The 20,692-nt window shown below is 42.4% G+C and overlaps 1 protein-coding gene across 2 annotated transcripts in view; it reads left to right on the top strand.

Annotated features, from left to right (window-relative positions):
• Positions 1 to 1,167: 1,167 nt before the first annotated feature.
• Positions 1,168 to 20,692, top strand: part of cblb (Cbl proto-oncogene B, E3 ubiquitin protein ligase) — a 73,441-nt gene continuing 53,916 nt past the window's right edge. The window contains exons 1-3 of one of the 2 annotated variants that reach the window (XM_080779752.1): positions 1,168 to 1,435; positions 2,592 to 2,765; positions 3,950 to 4,200. In XM_080779752.1, coding sequence (XP_080635878.1) covers positions 2,595 to 2,765; positions 3,950 to 4,200 — 422 coding nt within the window. In that variant the 5' untranslated portion in view covers positions 1,168 to 1,435; positions 2,592 to 2,594. Of the gene's footprint in view, positions 1,436 to 2,584; positions 2,766 to 3,949; positions 4,201 to 20,692 lie in introns of both variants that reach the window. The other variant, XM_080779753.1, reaches the window with a different exon arrangement.

Raw genomic sequence — 20,692 nt, 5'->3', positions numbered from 1 at the left:
TTGCCTTCTGGCTCAACTCTCTTTTCATCACAACAGTGCGGTACAGCGACTGCAATACCGCCCCTGCCGTAGGCTTGGGCAATATATCGATATTACCGTTTATCGCGATATTTGAAATCAATATCGGTAATATCGTGGAGTATATAAATAATATCGAATACCGATAATACCGAATATCGTAATTTTACCGTCATGTAAATATGGATTTTCTATTAAATAAGCATCTACATTATTGTATGTGTGTGTCTGTGATGAATTTACAAGTATTTCATTTTAAACATTAAAATATAATTTGCCAAATAACTTAGTGTTCATGCATTGACTGGCACTGACGCTGAATTATGGCGACGAGGCGACAGCAGCATTGTCGGACCGCTTCGGCCCAGGAAAGCAAACAAAACATGGCGCCGGTCCTAGTCCTAGCAAGTTGGTTCGTAAAAAAATATCTGGAAATACTGCTGTTTGGCAGAATTTCGGGTTCCAGCCAAATTAAAAAGGCTGATAATCGATAATACCGATAATCGCGATATTATTCACGTTATCAATACCGATATAAAAAAATCAATATCGCCCAAGCCTACCCTGCCGCTCCAATTCTCCGGCTGATCTCCTTCTCCGACCTCCCCTCACTTGTGATCAAGACCCTGAGATACTTAAACTCCTTCACCTGGGGTAATGCCTCATTCCCTACCCGGACTGCACAATCCACTGGTTTCCTGCTGAGAATCATGGCCTCAGATTTGGAAACGCTGATCCTCATCCCAGCCGCCGTACACTCGGCTGCGAACCGGTCCAGTGAGAGTTGAAGGTTGAAGGTCACATTTTGTGGCCTACCAAATTAACCAGTAAGACGCCTTAAAGGCGAGAAAGTGATTGCTATAGGCTGAGACCTCTACCAAACCCCCCATCTAAAATGTGTTTGTGCCACGGAACAATATTTGTGTTGTTAAAAAATGTTCCAAAAATATTACTTAAAAAAAAAATATATATATATATATATATAGCATGTGTGATGCGTCTCGTAACCGTTGTGAGCTTATGGATCGGCAGTCCAATCATACTGTACTGTCGCTACTTTTGGGCTTGTTTTCCAAGACCTATTGCTTACTTCTCGCGCAATCTGGCAACAGGGAGGGCTACAGTGTGTCAGAGAGACAGACTCAACAAAACTGTCCTTCGCCTCTTTAACTCCACCATTAGTAGCTCTATTTACCAGGCAGGGCAAGAGGATTTATAAGAATAAAGAGAGATGGATGTTTTATTATAACTGCTGCCGAATCCAGTTGTGGATCATATTATTATAGAGTGTCGTTGGGGTTGATTATTCTTAAATCCTTGTCTGTCTGACTGACTGTCCGAGCACACTGGATGTTGTGTGGACCGAGGTCGATCCAGACCAGATCCCATCGACATTCCTACGTTGGTGGCGTTCGCAGTAAGTTTAAAGGACTTTTTGTTTTTAATTCGTGGCCGACCACACACACACACACACACACACACACACACACGCAAAAGAAGCAACAGTGGGTGTACGAACCTGCATGGTTAATGTTTAGTTTTGCCAGCCATACCAGTTTCTCTTTGACACTGTATAACTTGAATGTTTATAAATCTCACAAGCACGTCCCAGTCCGCCCTACAATTTGCGTTGGAGTAAAGGTAGTAAGTTGTTTTGAACGGTTGTCAACCAATACTTTTTTTCCCCACTACCTTATAAACGTGTGCACACAGTCACATCATGCATTCTGAATGTGTGGTTGGAAACTACTACTCACTCAGATTTAATAAACAAACTATATGTCAGTCCAAATCAGTCTAGATTAAACGTTCTGATTAGACTCATAATATTATTGATGCAAATGCTGTATTTCTTTTGGAAGATATGCTATGATTCAACATGGTTTCACTTCAATAACCCACTTGACATATTATCCTATAGCTATAAATAATGAAACATGCTATTGACATTATTTGTATGCCTTTCACAAACAGAAATATTAGGCATTTATCAACTACAAGACATGCCTTACTATGGAAGCTATTGAGCTGCTTATGGGGCTAGAAGACCAATAACATTGTCAACTGTTATGATGCATTTACAATTTATTGGAGCTATCTACAGTGACCATAACATAACAATGTGCAGGGACAGCAGGGTGCTTCTCTCACTTGCCCACATGCTGTGAGATGTTGAGATTCTCCTCATAAAAACGTCACCAAACCATTAGAAAGGTGTAAGATGTTTTTTGATGGTTGGTTGACCGATTGACATTATTTATTCACAAGATAAATATATGAGACACAAATAATATCTCTGCTGTACAATCGTTGTCAAAGGAACACAATAAAGCATAAGAGATTATTTCCATTCTATATAGTCCTTTCAATGTATGGTGTTATTTAGATAAACTAAGTACCGGTACCCTATTAATATTGTGTTTACACTACTTTTCTTCACTATTTGAATTGTTTAGGTCCTCTAAACAGTACACCCATAAACTTTTAAGAGAATGAAAAACACAGTATATACTCTCAAGCAGTAACTTGTTTCTATGACTAAGTTGGTTATGTCTGTTCACCTGAGTGTGTAGGAAATGGCAACTGCTCTCAGTGGCCGAAACCCAGGTGGACGTGGTGGACCCAACCGAAGTAAAGGTCGTATACTGGGCATCATCGATGCCATTCAGGATGCAGTCGGGCCTCCGAAACAAGCTGCTGCGGACCGGCGGACCGTGGAGAAAACCTGGAAACTCATGGATAAAGTTGTAAGTCAAGATAACTACAGTAATAACATTGGTAACCGGAAGGCTCACCCCAAAACACACTTGCCTCCATTTCTTTTCACGGATCACTCGCCCCCAGCTGTTCTTGTATTTGTTTTTCACTGAGGTTAAGGTTAGGAATAAGGTTTAGTTTAGGGTTAGGCATAGTTTTACTGAGGCTAAGATTAGGAATAAGGTTAGGTTTAGGCATCGTTTTACTGAGGTTACGTTTAGGAATAAGGTTAGGTTTAGGCTTAGTTTTACTGAGGTTACGTTTAGGAATATCTGGGGGCGACCGTTCCGAGGTCACCAGAGTTGACCCAGGGTGAGCGCTCTTGTATTCTAATATTATAACATGATAATACACACCAAAGTCCTCAGTGGGGATATAACTCTGAAGGGCTAAGAACACTCTTCAGAGTTTCATTAACACTAGATTTATTGTGTACTGTAGTCTTCACTCTTTACTTTTTTATGGTATTTTAGCCATGTTAACTTGCATAGCCTTTCTCTGCTGTCAGCAATACTGCAATAATACCAGGGAATAGCATAGTAACACTAGCAGATTTAAAGAGAGACTGTTTATCTGAACTATTAAAAATGTTATTTGCGTAATGCTGCTAATATTGTTGTCCGTTTTAATGCAATATATCCTGTAATTTTCATATGGCCAAATCACTTAATAACATTTCTCATGCACAATTACACACCAATTCTGGTTACTCTTACGTGTGCCAAATCTAAACAACCCTTCAGCTAGTTGCTGTGATGTAGTGCAGTGGGTCTCAAACATTTTCATGTCAACAGTCCCAATTTATATGTATTTGGCCACGGACCCCCATCTGAAAAGATTCTGTGCCAGAGACCCCCTTAAGACAAAATTTGTGTTGTTACAAATCTTCAAGATTATTCCACATTTTTCAAATAAAGTTTATCGCAACATGTTGTGATCTTGTAGATCGGCTATTTTTGAATTACCAAACATAAAATAGGGTTAAAGTATTTAAACCGTTTTGATGCCATCATTAACTAATTTTGCTGCCGACCCCCTGGGACCCCCTGACTGAGCTTCAAGGACCCCCTGGGGGTCTGCGGAACTCACTTTGAGAACCACAGATGTTGTCAACTTTGCTAAAGTGTGGAGCTTTCCATGAGCTCCTAGTGATTATTGCTGTGTTTTGTCACAGGTCCGCCTCTGCCAAAATCCCAGGCTCCAGCTGAAAAACAGCCCACCGTACATCTTGGATATTTTACCCGACGCCTACCAGCACCTACGGTTAATATTGTGCAAATATGAGGAGTGCCAGAGACTCACTCAGCTCAGTGAGAATGAATACTTTAAAATCTACATTGACAGCCTCATGAAGAAATCCAAACGGGCCATCAGGCTCTTCAAAGAGGGGAAGGAGAGGATGTACGAGGAGCAGTCACAGGACAGGTAAGAGAAACGTATTTACACACATAGAGTGATATTCTTTCTGGATGGTTACATTACATTTTAGTTTCATTTCCTCAGCAGTAGGACTGAAAGTGCTGCGGCCCATGACTTGTGTGTACCGGCCAGGTACCAAGATGATTCTCTCATGTGGAAAAACAGTTTCAAAAGGCATTTCAAGGTTGAGCGTAGCCAAGGCAAGATGTGCAATTGACTATCAAGGTGCTTTGGCCGATTTTCACTCCAAAGGATTTGATTGGCGCTCGCTCGGCAATTTAATAATATCGTTTTGCATCTTTGTATCAGGGCTAAACATTCTCCCCTTCTTCGCCACACACACAACAGTTTTAACGTGGATTTTAATTTTGGAAATATTCAAATTTTCCCCGGCTTTCGCACAAGATCGCTATTGGCCGATTGTGAGGAAAAACAATAGGTGATTGGGATCAGTCCCAAAAAACGTGATCGGAGGCATTTTACAGTAATTTTACGGTAATATGAAAAGATCCCTCACCGTGACTGTGGACACATTTATTTTTGGAAGAATGCTGCAGTGTGGACTTGTTTTAGAACTCAATGCCTTTTTAGTATAAAATAATAGAGGATATGAGTTGTTACCGGGGCTTGCTATTCCATGGGCTCAATTCATTGCTCACTCAAAAGCATTGCCATGGAGACATGAATGGTGATGACTCAAACTTCATTGTGAAAAGCAGTTTTTTTGTACACTTAAAAGGTAGGCTAGAGTAGCGTTATGGCTGCAAATGAGTTTGCAAATACTTCGATATGATGATAACCGATGAAATTCCGAAACATTGTGTCACACTTACAAGTCCTCTGATAACGGCCACTGCACTAAGTACTCTGACAAAGCCGGGTAATGGTTTTTACCCGGCTTTGGCTTTGATTTCAAGGACCCCTCGATTTGAAAAGATGATCTTCCACCACCTGTAACCAGTGGTGGAAAGTACATTTACTCAACTACTGTACTTAAGTACAATTTTGAGCCTTGAGGTATTTATTTTTTACTTTACTGGAATAATTCAAGTTTTCAGTACTTTTATTTCTCCGCCCACTACATCTCAGAGGCAAATATTATACTTTTACTCCACTACAATTATTTGAAAACTGTACTAGTTACTTGTTCCTTTGAAGATTTTGATTATTATTACAAAACGTACATTAGCCACTTCAGCCCTCTAAACCTTTTGGCCGATCTACAAGTTCAAGCTCACAATGTGTGCGACACAGGGATGAGTGCTTTCTACTTTTGGTACTTTTTAAAGGGCATTATACTTTTGTACTTTTACTCAAGTACATTTTTAATTCCAGACTTTTACTTGTAACAGAGTATTTCTACATTGCAGTATTGATACTATGAGGTACTTCTTTGGGTACGTTTTCCAGTCCATCTGGTGCCTAATCTATAGATTATTTAGGACTCCTGGGCTTCCCCTGCCTGGACCCCATGCTGAGAACCACTACACTAGAGATTAGAAAGCAGCTATGGCAGCTGTTGCTACGGAATAGAAGTAAGCTAAATCAGGTGGATGTCTTCTGAGTGCAATTATATGGAGGACTTTGGCACTCATTAGAATGCCGTTCAGCCAATCACAATGCGAGTTCGGAACTTACTGTGGTATAATGAGTATTGTTGAAGAGCTTCAAAGTCTTAGTTTAAGCGTTGCTGTTAAAATCATTGTCCAACATTACATGCAAGCTGAGGCAATCTGATGATGATGATGAGTGAGATATTACTGTGCGGTGACAGAAAGGACACACACACACACACACACACACTCCATCTCCTCCTGTCACGCAGCTATTTGGTGACATTACCCCCCTTACAGTCGACGCTGCAAGCTGTGACATATTGGACAGAGGTTTTGGTTTGTGGCCTGTCATACGAACTTTAAATCATCCCACATAGTGATCCTTATGCTGTGTTGGAGGGCACACAGCACAGCCACGGGCTCCCATCGTGAATGGAGGGCAGAGTGAAGGTGAGAGGGAACGTGGTATTTTTAAGTGGGGCAATGAAACAGACGATGGCCGCAGTTGTTCACAAGTGGAGAGGTGCCACTGGGCTTTCTGCTGCTGTAGTCATCATTGTATATGGCAGGGGTTTTCAACCCTTTTCATATGAAGGTCTATTATTTATTCGACATTTGAGCAACAGACCACCATTTGATGAGATTTAGCCTCTCAGACCAAAGACATTTGATCAAAATAATAATTATTCTACATTCTCTAATTGTGTTACGGGTCCATTTGGTTTCATTTTACAATCTCAACAGTTAAAGGGTCCAATTGGTTACAGACTTTCCAACAGTTAGATAGGGACCACCTGGAACCCACTCAAGGACCACTGGTGGTCCCCGGACCACTGGTTGAATGAAAACCACTGATATGGAGAGTCTTACTCAAATATATGCATTGATGTTCAGATGTCAGATCTCACAATGCAAATAATTAAGTTACATTTGACCAGAAATCACCAAACTAAATGTTCATGAATGGTTTAATGGGACTAGTTAGGAGACAACATTGAATGTTATAGTCTACATTTCATTTGAATTATCACAACACAAATTGCCTTTGGGCTTGCATGATTTCCTCTTTAACAATGGGGCTAAATGCATTATGATCACTTAGTGTTGACCAGAATAATGGATGTAGAGAGAGATACAGACAACGTAGGAACCACATAAAGTAATAAGGCAATAATTGAGAGATGGAAAACTACTTTTCAGAAACAATATACTGACAAAAACACATGAAAACATGGACTATCTATCCAGTCTCTTGTTTATGATCAGATTTTGCAACACACATATTCTTATACTGATCATTAGCATGAAATAATATTTTATTTATTTGATTTGATTTTGTTACACATTTGATCTTAACGTGAGAAATAAATATGCCAAAAGTGAGAGAGAAAGGCTTCAGTGATTTTTTTTCAGGACTTTTCTCCATTGCCATCTGCACAGCGGAGGCAGGGAGGGGAAAATCCCCATGCACTTTACATCCTGTTCATATATTTCCTCTCTGGCTTCACTCTGAATGTGTCACCTAGTACCAGGGTCTCTATCTGCCTCTGTAGACCCTCTCTCTGTGTCTCTGTCTCCCTCTGATCTTTGTGTCTCAGTCTCTCTATCTCTTGTTTTCATTATGCTTTTGTCCTCCCTTGTTCTATTTCCCTCATTAACTGCCCCTCCCCTATTGACTCCCAAAAGACTGTGCTTGTGTTGGCGCAGTATGTCTTTGGCATAAACACGAACAGCATGCAACAACATACAAACAGCGCACATAATTACCATACTTGAAAGGCGAAAGGACCATAATGCAGTCACTGACTCACTGCATTTCAGAACTCAATGTTGTTGACAAAAGCCTGTGCCAAATGTATGCTATATAGAAGGATCTGATTACCAGCACTTTCAGTTTTTTGGGATTCCAAGTCACATCTCATACTGTATCTGCTTCTGTCTTATCTTCCCTTTCTTTTGCCAAGAAATATCTTGGAAGACGGAAGAGAGGGGGAAGGAGATAGATGAAGAGAGGGTGTTGATGAGGAGTGTTGTAGCATCCGTTAATTTTATACCTTTTCCATAATTGGCCATTAATATAAAGATGTTATTATCAATATTGTAATTAGTTTGAATAACATCAACCCACACTATTGCATGCTGTTATATAACAGCATGCTAGTCCTTTTCTCTAACATTGCAGGATGGACAGTGATCAAATTCTGGAGTTTGTCTGTTATTGCGAGTCAATATTTATAGTTCCATGATTTAAATACCCTGCTGCTTTGTCCATGTGGCTGCTAGATAATCATGTGGAGATGTATTGCCATGACAAATGTGCTATGTCTGTGTGCGTGCATGCCCTGTGTAGAAGACATTGTATAATCCAACCACATCAAATGACAGTAAATAAGGACAGGCTATAAATGGTTTGTAGCGTTAATAGTGTGAAGCTGGAACAAAATATTTCCTCACTCTATTTCAAGCCAAGTCAAACACATTTTAGACGTCAGAAGTAGGATTCAACACAAATGGAAGAGTGCATCACATTGGACACGTCTAGACATGCACACTTCTGCTCACATACTTTTGACTTTTAGTTTCTACACACACTGCCCAGTTCCCTTCACACGTTACATTGCTGTCTGAGTTAGTAAAGTTTTTCATTTCTAATATCCTCTCGAGTACTGAGTTCCCATTTCTCAACAAAATCCCCTTAGCTCTTTTATTCCTTTGTAATGTCTGAGGATTTGGTGCTCTCATTTTATTATTAACCACTTCCAGTTGAACCCTAGAGTACCCGTTCTGGGCATTTGGTAATAGGCGAATGTTCGTAACATTTTTGAAAATTGCTGTTCTACGAGGTCATGCAACGTTGCAATGGCTATTTTCTGCAAATATATTTGTTGTAGAGGGGAAATAGGAGGGTGCCAAGTATAGACCCCTGGAGGACCCCACGCAGTTAATGATGTACAGTAATTTTGCACTAAAGGTGGTTGCACACTGGACGTTTTTCTGAAAACCGACGGCAAATCGCTGCTAAAAATATGAAAACCGCATCCTGTGTGCAACCACCTTTATGCTGTTAAATAAAAGGCCCATGGGAGTTCATTATAGATATCCCACCTTGCCCAAACTGCCCATGGGCAGGCGAACGGATGGAAATATAACATCCATGATGTGGCAAGGGCTGTAAAACTCTGGCATTAAGGAGGTGGCTGTCACTTTGTTTGAATCGCACCCAAGTAAGACACTCAGGGGATCAAGAGAGCTTGGTCTTTAAGTCAAGATCAATACTCATCAATGTTTGTTTTCGAGGGAAACCCTCAAGGAAGTGTGAGGAGGAGCAGAAAGGCTCGCCCTGCCTCCTTAGTTAGACAATTAGCAAAACTTAGATGATGTATTTTACAGCTTAATACACAATAAATATAATTTGACAAAGAGAAAGAATTCTTAATATTTGGGTTTGTTTCTTTGAAGAGCCAGCAGAGCTAAAGCTTGATTTTTACTTAAGGCTCATACATAGTCTGGACTTTCGGTGGTGTGGTGACCACCGAACTACAACATTACGTCACAAGCCGCGGTGAAGAGCAAACCACCGCCACCGCTCCAGGCCTTCTCTCTGTTTTTACTCATTTCAGCTCCGGTGGTCAGCTCACCACCGAGCGGTGGTCAGCTCACCACCGAGCATTGGTCAGCTCACCACCGAGCGGTGTTCACCTCACCACCGAAAATCCAGACTATGAATAGGCATATTCATTCATTCATTCAATGCCATATATAGCAGATATACAAGCTCCACGTGTCAAGAATGTGATGTGTGCGTGGTGAGCTTGTATATCTGCTATTTACTGAGCACGACACCAGCACGCAACTATAGTATAAATGAGGCTTAAGCAGTTACACATCTGGTATGTTGGCTGCTCAAGGGACATGGCCATCAGCATGTCCGCATGTGTGGCCTGCTGTGTCTTTGTGGCACTGGTCTCGCACACGTCTGTCTCTTAACGCGCCTGATTAGCCGACAGGTCACCCCCGGAACCCTACCCCATGCAGGCGTCACCCCATTTCTGAGCAGCTGATGTTGTCTATCTTCACTCCCCCACCCCTTGTATTATATCCTCCCACTATTGTCCCAGACTAGCTCCATCTGACCAGCTGATCCCCTTCTCCCCCACGCTGTGTCTTTGAGGTCCACATGCTGCACCGCAAATGGACGTGATAGGAATATGAACCACTTTCACCCCAGTGTCCCCGATTTGGACATTATAGGTGGACATTTTCAAATGTCAATCTTTACTGCGTTTTAATAGTAAAAAAAGAACTGTTCCACACGTGTTCAAAAATAGCCCATCTTTGAGCTCACGAAGCGCTGCGATGCCACAAGTTGCAAGCTTGTCTGTTTTGGCTATTTTTTAATAGCTTGTGTATAAAATAGCTTAAAGTAATGAAGCACCTCAAGTAACGGAGTTTGAGAAATGGATGAAAACAAGGAGAAGGAAAAACTGAAGCCCAAACAAACATAAGATAATGTGTTCTTGTTTGAAATGGTACAGGGTCTTTGAGTTAATTGTAATTTCTTTCCTCTGGGATGATATTTGCCAGTACAGAATCCAGGGACAAACGCGTTCTATTTAACGATTCTCACTATTGTTATGAATGAGAACGCTTTACCCCCTGAACCTGCTCCAAATTCTATTTTAATTAGGCAGATTAGTTTCTCCAACACTCTCCCTAGGAGGCCCTTTGATTAAGCGCTTTCATTTTCCAAATAAACCTTTGGCACCTGAGCACCGTAGCAATGATTAGACTGTGCACTAGCAAAGGGGGATCAGTCACCTTCCTTGAAAATGTTCCTTATTTATATATTTTGTTTTTTGCTGAGCCCAGAAAAAGCTCCATTCAATCCCCCCCACTTGAGATCAAAGACAGCATGGACAATTCATCATACACGTCGGCATTAAAGGGACAAAGCAGCTCACATAATGCTTTATTTATCTGGGGTTATGCTTCACGAGATGAAATCTTTTCTCTCCGGAGGGAGACCTGCAGCTGCAGCACAAAATGACATTGACAAACACTAGAGCCGTGGCGTGGCGTTCATAACTCTCCGAGGTGAAATGGATCAATTCACTACAGTATATGAGATGTCGTTTGCCCAGACCCAGCTGTATAACATACCGTTTTTCCTCCGTAAAGGAGCTGCTCCCGAATGTCTTCGCTGAGTCTGATGCTGATGATGGCTGTAATGTTAACCCATTTTGACCTGAGATCAGATTCTAAAAATGTCTTCTACATCCTGACAGTTTTCTGAAAAAAGCTATGTTTCTATGTCAGTCGTTCTTCGATTTTTCTAAAATAGCAGACCTACAAGCTCGTAGCACGCCACTCGGTGGCGCGCTATGAGCTTGTAGATCTGCTATTTTTCAATAACAAAAGGGGTTCCCGCCCAAAATGGGTTAAAATGCTTATTATGCAATTGTTTAGAAAACCCTTGGTTGAAAGTATTTGTTTTGTGGCAAGCATCTGACTTTAATATTGTCAAGGAAAATGCCTTCTTAAATTGAATCAGGGAACAATCAATACATTCATTTATTGGTCGGGGTGTAAATCAGCATTGACCGCTATATTGCATGAGTCATGGCTGTGGTTTGAAAGTCAAGCGCTTGCCGTTAATGCACATGCTGATAGCTAAAACAAATTGTATTACAGTGTCTCAAACAGTGGCTCCAGCCATATACATTTGTTTATGCAAAATGTTCATATTGTAAAATTTGCCAGATAGTGTTTTATGGCAGGGATAAAAAAAAACATGTCTTAACACAACATTTGGCATTCAGTGAACTCTTTAAACCAAAGCAGCTTGCACTGCCATGAGGTCATATGTTTTTAGCACGGGCGGCCTCAGTGGGAACTCTCTTCGTGTGCCGTTCCAAGATGTAGCGACAGAGCATGTCTGAAGTGATTTGCACAGCAGGACATTTTATAGCCAGCCTTGACAACTGTGCCTTTAGCAGCTTCCTAAAGTAATTGTCTGTAAATCAGAAGGATTAAAAGTGCACCCGAGCCTTTTTGCCACATGAAGCATATAGAGAGAGATATGCTGGAGAAAGAAATCAGTCAATCCATTAGCTTGCTGAATGTGATTATGAAACATCCCTTGGATGTTGCGTTCCAGAAATGCGTGACAATTGTGACGAGGTCCTAATTTGCACTGACGCCGATGATGAACTGAAACAGCAATATCTTTCTTTTTCTAGGAGAAATTATTCATGCACAAAATCAGTTCTCTCTGATAGTCTCCTTCAGTGGTGGACATACTGTATCTAACGCTGTGGTTCTCTCTCTGATAGTCTCCTTCAGTGGTGGACATACTGTATCTAACGCTGTGGTTCTCTCTCTGATAGTCTCCTTCAGTGGTGGACATACTGTATCTAACGCTGTGGTTCTCTCTCTGATAGTCTCCTTCAGTGGTGGACATACTGTATCTAACGCTGTGGTTCTCTCTCTGATAGTCTCCTTCAGTGGTGGACATACTGTATCTAACGCTGTGGTTCTCTCTCTGATAGTCTCCTTCAGTGGTGGACATACTGTATCTAACGCTGTGGTTCTCTCTCTGATAGTCTCCTTCAGTGGTGGACATACTGTATCTAACGCTGTGGTTCTCTCTCTGATAGTCTCCTTCAGTGGTGGACATACTGTATCTAACGCTGTGGTTCTCTCTCTGATAGTCTCCTTCAGTGGTGGACATACTGTATCTAACGCTGTGGTTCTCTCTCTGATAGTCTCCTTCAGTGGTGGACATACTGTATCTAACGCTGTGGTTCTCTCTCTGATAGTCTCCTTCAGTGGTGGACATACTGTATCTAACGCTGTGGTTCTCAACCTTTTTTTGGATCAGGGATTCAGGGCCCTCTTGAAAAGTAAGTGTTGGCCGTGGTCAGCGGTCAGCGCATGCATGCATTTTCAGAGCATGTTTATCACAATTAAAACAAATTTTCCAAGGTTTTAAAGACAAAAATACAGATTAAAAATGTCATTCAACATTATTTGGGGGCCCACTTACAATATCCCCACGGCCCACCAGTAGGGCCTCAGCCCGCAGGTTGAGAACCACTGATATAATGGAAGGTAGGGCTGCACGTCCTACACAAAATGATCTATCGATCTTGAATTGTCTGCGACATTTGGGATTTTTTTGGTCGGGTCAGTTTGCTCTGGGATTGATTCATAGTGTGAAGTTGTGAACAAATGCTTATCCCCCTAAATGAGTCTCATCAGTGGTATCGAAAGTGCTTATCCTTTAAAGGACCTCTTCCACTCACCAATGCAGACTGTAGGCGGAAGGATTGTGAGACTGGTCATGGTGTGGGTGGAGGGGCTGAGCATGACTAAGGTAATGCCACAGGAAATGATGAATAGGCACTCAACGGTCAACTTCTTCATACCCTGCCGGTTTGAACATGATATATTTTTAAGCCATTGTCATCCTTTTGCAATTGCTACCGTTCTAAGATGTTCCCAAAGGTTCAATAATTTCCCAAAACAGCACATCTCCAAGCTCACAACACACCTTCTCCTTGCTATATTACCACTACACCGCCGTGCGAATAAATATGAAATTCTGCTTGCGTTAAATTTATTTTATTTAAAGAATACGAATAAGAATACTTGGGAAGTGGAAACCATGTCCAAAACAGTTACTTTTACTTTTAAAAATGAAAATTATCAGATCGACAAGCTCAAAAGAAACCTTCGAGCTTGTAGATCCGCTACTTCTGTGTGACGCTGTAGTATGATCAAGTAGGGTTAATTTACGAAAAGTTAAAATATGGAGATAAGTGGCTTCTGCCAGACAGCAACATACAGCATACAGTACACGTGTAACAGGATGCATTCGTTGAGCTGTGTGTGTGTGTGTGTGTGTGTGTGTGTGTGTGTGTGTGTGTGTGTGTGTGTGTGTGTGTGTGTGTGTGTGTGTGTGTGTGTGTGTGTGTGTGTGTGTGTGTGTGTGTGTGTGTGTGTGTGTGTGTGTGTGTGTGTGTGTGTGTGTGTGTGTGTGTGTGTGTGTGTGTGTGTGTGTGTGTGTGTGTGCGTCCCATTCTGGCGCGGGTGCTGCTGATGTCACAGCAGAGCATGTGTTGACCCTGGGCTGGGATGAGTAAAGCTTCCAGAAAGTAGAGCCATCTGTGGAGGAAGCAGAGCACCATAGGAGGAAGTGAAACGAGCTTCAGTCAGGAACCAAGAGGTTAAGATCACGGGTGTGTGTCTGTGTGCGTGTGCGCGCGAGTGTGCGTGCGTGTGCATGTGTGTGCCGCATGTGTGTGGGTGTGTACACACACACACACACGTGTGTCTGTCTGTGTGTGTGTGTGTTTCACTGGAGAAATGGTTGTTTTTATTATGGTTGTCCTTAAATAATTAGAATTATGATTATGAAAAAACTCGGTAGGTTGGGTGTAGGATTAGACACTATTTAGAGTAGACTTTTAGAGTGTGTTCAGGGCTTAGAGTTATGCCTGATTTGTTATACTTCAGTTGTGCACGGCTATCGCACGCCGAAAATAGGGATATGGTTGAAAATAATAGTGCCAACGGAATTTATAAATGGCCATGCTAAAATGTCACAAGTGTAGTTAGTAATTGACGTGTGTGTGTGTGTGTGTGTGTGTGTGTGTGTGTGTGTGTGAGAGTGTGAGTGTGAGTGTGTACATGTGTGGTGGAGGTTGTCGCTAGGTTGGCCCACTGCTCTGTGACTAAGGTTTTCTCCCAGTCTCCTACTGACACCCAGCCTGTGGAATGGAGCAGGGTTCCCACCACCATGCAGCCAGTGGTGAATTAGTGGGTGCAAATGTTTTCCCAAACTCGCCCACTCCAGTCCAGTGATTATCTGTTATGACTAAGCAAAGTGTCATGGCGACAGACCTTGAATAATTATGATGTGATGTTTTGTAAAGAAAACAAGTGGTGCTATTATTGACAGTACAGAGAGAGTGAAACTGGGGCAGAGGAACGGATTGATGTGCGGAAAACGGTCCACCCAGGCCTGGTAGTCCTGGCTTTGTCCGGCATTAGAGCCCACCCTAGTGTATGTGGTACGCACCCTACCCATTTGGCTATCGGCCCACCCCATATAATGTATGCAGTCAAATTAGACAATAATAGCTCATAAGTCATACTTAGTTTGCATAGAACTCGACACATTCATAATGTGACGTTGGTTCTCTGTGTGCGTGGGTGCGTGCGTGTCTGTATGTCTCTGTCTTTCTCTGTCTGTGTGTGTCCCAACAGGTGTGTTATTCTAAATAGCATGGATATACAGTAAATGGTCCACGTAGGACTGGACACTAGTACCACAGTAGTATAATAGGTTCCAATTCTTTCTTCAGATTATCAAAGCCAGTGGTTCTCAAAGAGGGGTCCTTGAGGGACCAGTGGGTCCCCCAGGCTAAATTACCAGTAATTTCACGTTCACCGAAAATAGCAGATCTACAAGCTCATAACATTTTCAGTTCAACCACCGTAACCCTGTCGCTGTGCATTGTGAGCTTTTAGATCTGCTATTTTTTTAACATTTTGAAAAGATCTTGAAACAATAATGAGATATTTGGAATAATCGAACCAAAACAAATCTTCTCTAATGTGGGCTCTCTACAAAACCTTTTCAGATGGGGTCCACAGCCAAATACATAGCAATGTAGGTAGGGGTCCTCAACCTGAAAATGTTTGAGAACCATGCACTGCTCAACGTGCTCTCCTGCCCATCTCCTCTGAATATTGACTCCATTTCCCAGCACGCATCGGGACAATTATATGTGATTTCGTCCTCCTCAGTCTCACCATCCATTTCTCGCTCAGTGCTTCACAGAGAGGATGAACGGGTTCACCACTTAAGCCCTATAGACTTTGCCGTGTGACAAATGGCATACAAGTCCAGTCTACAAGCTCACAACACTGTATACGTTGTAAGCTTGTAGATCGACAATTTGTGAATGCCCAAAAATATGGACATCAGGTGAATATCCAATCGTCATGGTCTGAACTGACCACACCTTTTGTAATCTTCATTACGCTGCTCTGTTGCTCTCATTTATTCTGTACATTTTGTTTGCAATTGTAATTAATGAATAGCTTTTAGAAGCTTTTTTCACTCTTTCCCTTCTTCCCCTCTCTCTCTCTCTCTGTCTTTCTTAATGGACTATTTACCGTCCATCTATTTGCTCCGCGAGTGATCTGCAATCGACTGAATAATTGATGCTAATAACGCTCGATAGAAACAATTAAAATTGATTGGCTGGGTCCTGCTGGTTTGGTTCCTCCCCAATATATCTTCTCCTCCCATCATCCCCTTTATTCTCTTGTACTATTAGAAAAGCACGTGGCTCGCTGTACCCAGTGGAGTTCTGGACAGAAGTAGTATTTGTTTGAATGAGTAATTGTGTAGGCTACATATAGATAGACTCATACTGTGGATTCACTGACGCTTCCTCCCCAGGGAGGAACCGTTTCTTGATTTGAAAAAACAATATATATTTTTTTGGTTGCTAATGACACCTTCCCGTGACCCCATAGTTTGAGAACCGCTGTAGCATGTAAGCGTAGTAGCCTAAAGCTGGGCCCATGCTCCACTATTAGGAGATCACCCTCTTCCACCACGGTGGTTGGATAACATCACCCTCTTCCACCACGGTGGTTGGATAACATCACCCTCTTCCACCACGGTGGTTGGATAACATCACCCTCTTCCACCACGGTGGTTGGATAACATCACCCTCTTCCACCACGGTGGTTGGATAACATCACCCTCTTCCACCACGGTGGTTGGATAACATCACCCTCTTCCACCACGGTGGTTGGATAACATCACCCTCTTCCACCACGGTGGTTGGATAACATCACCCTCTTCCACCACGGTGGTTGGATAACATCACCCTCTTCCACCACGGTGGTTGGATAACATCACCCTCTTCCACCACGGTGGTTGGATAACATCACCCTCTTCCACCATGGTGGTTGGATAACATCACCCTCTTCCACCACGGTGGTTGGATAACATCACCCTCTTCCACCACGGTGGTTGGATAACATCACCCTCTTCCACCACGGTGGTTGGATAACATCACCCTCTTCCACCACGGTGGTTGGATAACATCACCCTCTTCCACCACGGTGGTTGGATAACATCACCCTCTTCCACCACGGTGGTTGGATAACATCACCCTCTTCCACCACGGTGGTTGGATAACATCGCGGTCACGTCACTGAGCCGCAGTGATACACGAGTCACGTACCGTTCACCCCAAAACGTCTCTCTGTTTTTACTGACTGTTGTTCACAGACACATTATGAAACAGAGGGGAGACATGGAACAGAAAGATTCATATTGATCATTGTGGAAGAAGTGGAGACACAAGTAAATGTTTGCCTAGCCAGAGCCTTGAGCGATTTTTGCAGCAAGGTTTTTAGACAATTGGACAACGGCTTTGCTCTGAGTTTGTAGACCACTGGACCGGGCTTCAATTATAGTAGAGAAGATTCTACTCTTTCTAGCTGTTTGTTTCCCCACCCATCTATCCATCCTTTCACAGGGCTTTTACTTTGACGTTTAATTGTCATAATACGATTTAAAGATTTCATCGTCTTTTGCATTGAACATTGGGACATATAGGCCTACCTGTAAAAAAAAAAAATACTGTTTCTGCTTTTAGGCTTTGTAAACAAACATTTCACAGGGAGGACAGATATGACAAATAACTTAAACATCGGCTCTGGAAACCTCATGTGTCCAAAACTGTTACTTTTCAGGATTCAATATACATGAATAGCAAAAAAAGCAAATCGGCAAGCTGAAAACGATTGTGGATTCTGAACACAAGCAGAAACACAGAGAGGTCTCTGCCCGACAGCAACGACATACAAAGAAGTAGTGATCAGGGTTAGGGTTAGGGTCAGCAAATAAAACTGACATTAACCGATGGCAGTAGCCGATATCTATCTGTTGTTGATACATACATTTTTCAGTTGGTTATCTGTAGTCTACCAAGCTGTAGATTCAGAACATGTATTTCTTGTATTGAAAAAGTATTTATTTCCCTGGCACAAAAGGGGGAAATAAAAACAACAAAAACTAAATAGACATATGTCGGTATCAGTATCGGCTAAATTGTTATTTTAAACATCAGGCCACGGTGCAACGTGGCTGAGGCACTGAGACAGCCTTCAGGGCTACCGCAGGCCTGGGATGGACATCTCATCTATGTCACAGTCCCTGATGTAATCCATTACAATCCTCAAGGCCATTCCACCCTATCTACACTTATCAGCAGGAGAAACACACACACACACACACACACACACACACGTCTGGCCCACGCCTCTCCAGCACAAAGGATCTCTCTAGGGCTCCTTCATTTTCTTTGCTGCCCATTTTCTGCTCACTGCCCAAATCCTACAACAAAGTGTCTAGCTCCATTATCTGGGCATCAACCAGCCTGGACCTTAACAATCATCATGACGAGTCCCCCATCCTCCAGCCTTGACCCTTAACCTCCAGTCTTTAGGATCATCACTATCTCTGGATCCAATAACTGCTTATCTCAGACAGGTGCATTTGCCTCTATCCTCTCTCCCCTCCCCTGCCTACGGCAGTCGTGCACGGCTGTCATGTTAAAGGACCAAAAAAGATCACATGGCATGATGTCATGTGGTAGGCCTAGTTTATATTTGCAGTATTCGGCTATTGTTTTTGTTGTTTTGATTTGCCACCTTTTCTGGCTTCCCGCGTTACATTCGAATAATAACAAGTCCTGTGTGGAATTGTTTGCAGTCTCGTGTTCTGGAGGGAATCTGCTAAAATGTGAACAATAGTCTTGTAAATGAGGATAGCGGTGATGGCTTTCAGGTGACAGGAAAGCAGGAAAACAGAATGAGGCCGTTTCAGCCGAGCCATCTGCAGGTGTCATCACCGCAACAACAGACACCGGCGCTCGCAGCGATGCTACAGCTTGCTCCTTTGCCAAACCCGGCAGCCGATTTTTACGCATAATTTGTCAGGTTGGTGTCAGGTTCTCTCTCTTCAAAGGCGGTTGAAGTTCACACTGGCATCACAGTTACAGTGTGCCACAGCAGAGCCACCCAAGGGTACCTACTGCCTTGAGAAGGAAGTAGCCTGGAGTGAGCCACACACACACACACACACACACACACAGCAGCATGTGCCCATGCTACGCTACAGATACTGAACACATTAGCCCTAATGAATGGGCCGGCTTTCCTGGGGCGCTGTCAACGTATTATACAACCACTACTGGCATAGGGCATGGAAAGGACAGGGTAGTAGAACACTGTTAATTCACCCTGCCACAATCCTTTCAGTGGTAGTTTTATTTCGAAGCGAAAGTCTCACAGGCCGGAAACCGGAAGTAAAAATGGCTGTGTAATGTCTTCTGCGATCTTATTTGAATTCATCCGAAACATACATTTTGTTCATTGACGCTTTAGGGCCATGGATAAAGCTTGTTTTTTTTTTTAACAAAAATGCAATCTCGAAAATAAATGGATTCAAAAAAAAAAAACGGTTCTGCTGGAGGCAGATGGCAAGCTGATTTTCACTTCCGGTTATTTTCTGTTTACTCGATCACCTATTAACCGAGAGTCATTAGGACGGTAGGGACGAATGATAAAAAAAGACATTAAAGACATTTTTGGCGGTGAATGAGATTTGTGCTGAGCAGTTGATTTGCTGTCCTGTCAACAAACACAGTTGTGTGTGTCTCAACAGTGTGCTGAGCAAAGAAATAATGATGAAAGAAAAAAACATGTCAAAAAATGCAAGGCATCCTGCTTGTTGTTTTTGTTCTTTTGTGTGGTGATTTTAGTTGATGGCGATGAGGCTGCCTGGCTCCTACCCGGAGGTTTTTTGGCGTTCAAATCACAGCCATTATGTAACCATCTGCCTCCGTCTACCCCTGCGCCTCGGTGGACAGTTTAAGGCCGGGCCTCGGTTGATTAAAGGGCTAATGGTGACTGGAAGAGCATGAAATGAGCGAGACCGGGCTTGGCACTGTCAGTGCAGGGCGGCAGGCACACATGGTGGAAAGTAACCAAGTACATTTGCTCAAGTGCAATTTTGACGTATTTTTTACTTTATCGTGTAGCATGAAGTAGTATTTCCAATTTCCAATACTTCAGCTTCTACTCAGCTTCTACACTTCAGCTTCTATTCAGGGGCAATTATTGTAGTCCAATACAATTATTTGAAAACATTAGTTTCTATAGTTAGTTTGCAGATTTGGATTATTATTACGAAACATACATTAACCACTTCAGCCCTAAATATATGTGGGCTATTTGAAAATAGTCGATCTACAAGAACTTGTAGGCCTAGATCTGCTATTTTCAAATTATTTTTACACATTCAAAAAGTGAAATGGACATTATGTTGATGCTTAATATTTTTGTACTTTCATTCAAGTACCGTATTTTTGTCTCCACCAGGCCGAAGGCATGGGGAGAGAGTGTTTTGCACAAATCTTCGAGAACGGCTGTTATAGCACCACCAGGAGGCCGACTTTTGTAAAACACATATTTTGATATTACTCCTCCAGATTGCAGCATGCAATTTACCGTACGTGAAATCTTTCACAGACTTATTACTAGACTGAGGAATCTCTCTCTCCTATTCTGTCTGAATCTGTCACTCCCTTTCTCCTCCTCACCTGTCTCTCTCTCCTCCTGGCTGGAATCATCAGATGTTGCGCTCAATGTGTTGCTAACCTATTTTATCAATGAACCTGTACTCGGCTCAGCTGTGCACAGCCTAATTGATAAAAAAGAACAGCTGCGTCTAATATCCCCACTGTAGTTATGTCAACTTTATCTTTGAATGTGCCATAGGACAGTGTAGTGTCTACACAGTCCCCGCCCCCTTTATACTTGTGTTGTACAGTATATTTTTATGTTGA

The sequence above is a fragment of the Protomyctophum bolini genome (assembly GCF_963924005.1).
Source record: "Protomyctophum bolini genome assembly, chromosome: 13".
Classification (NCBI taxonomy): Eukaryota; Metazoa; Chordata; class Actinopteri; order Myctophiformes; family Myctophidae; genus Protomyctophum; species Protomyctophum bolini.
This window is presented reverse-complemented; position numbering and strand designations above follow the sequence as displayed.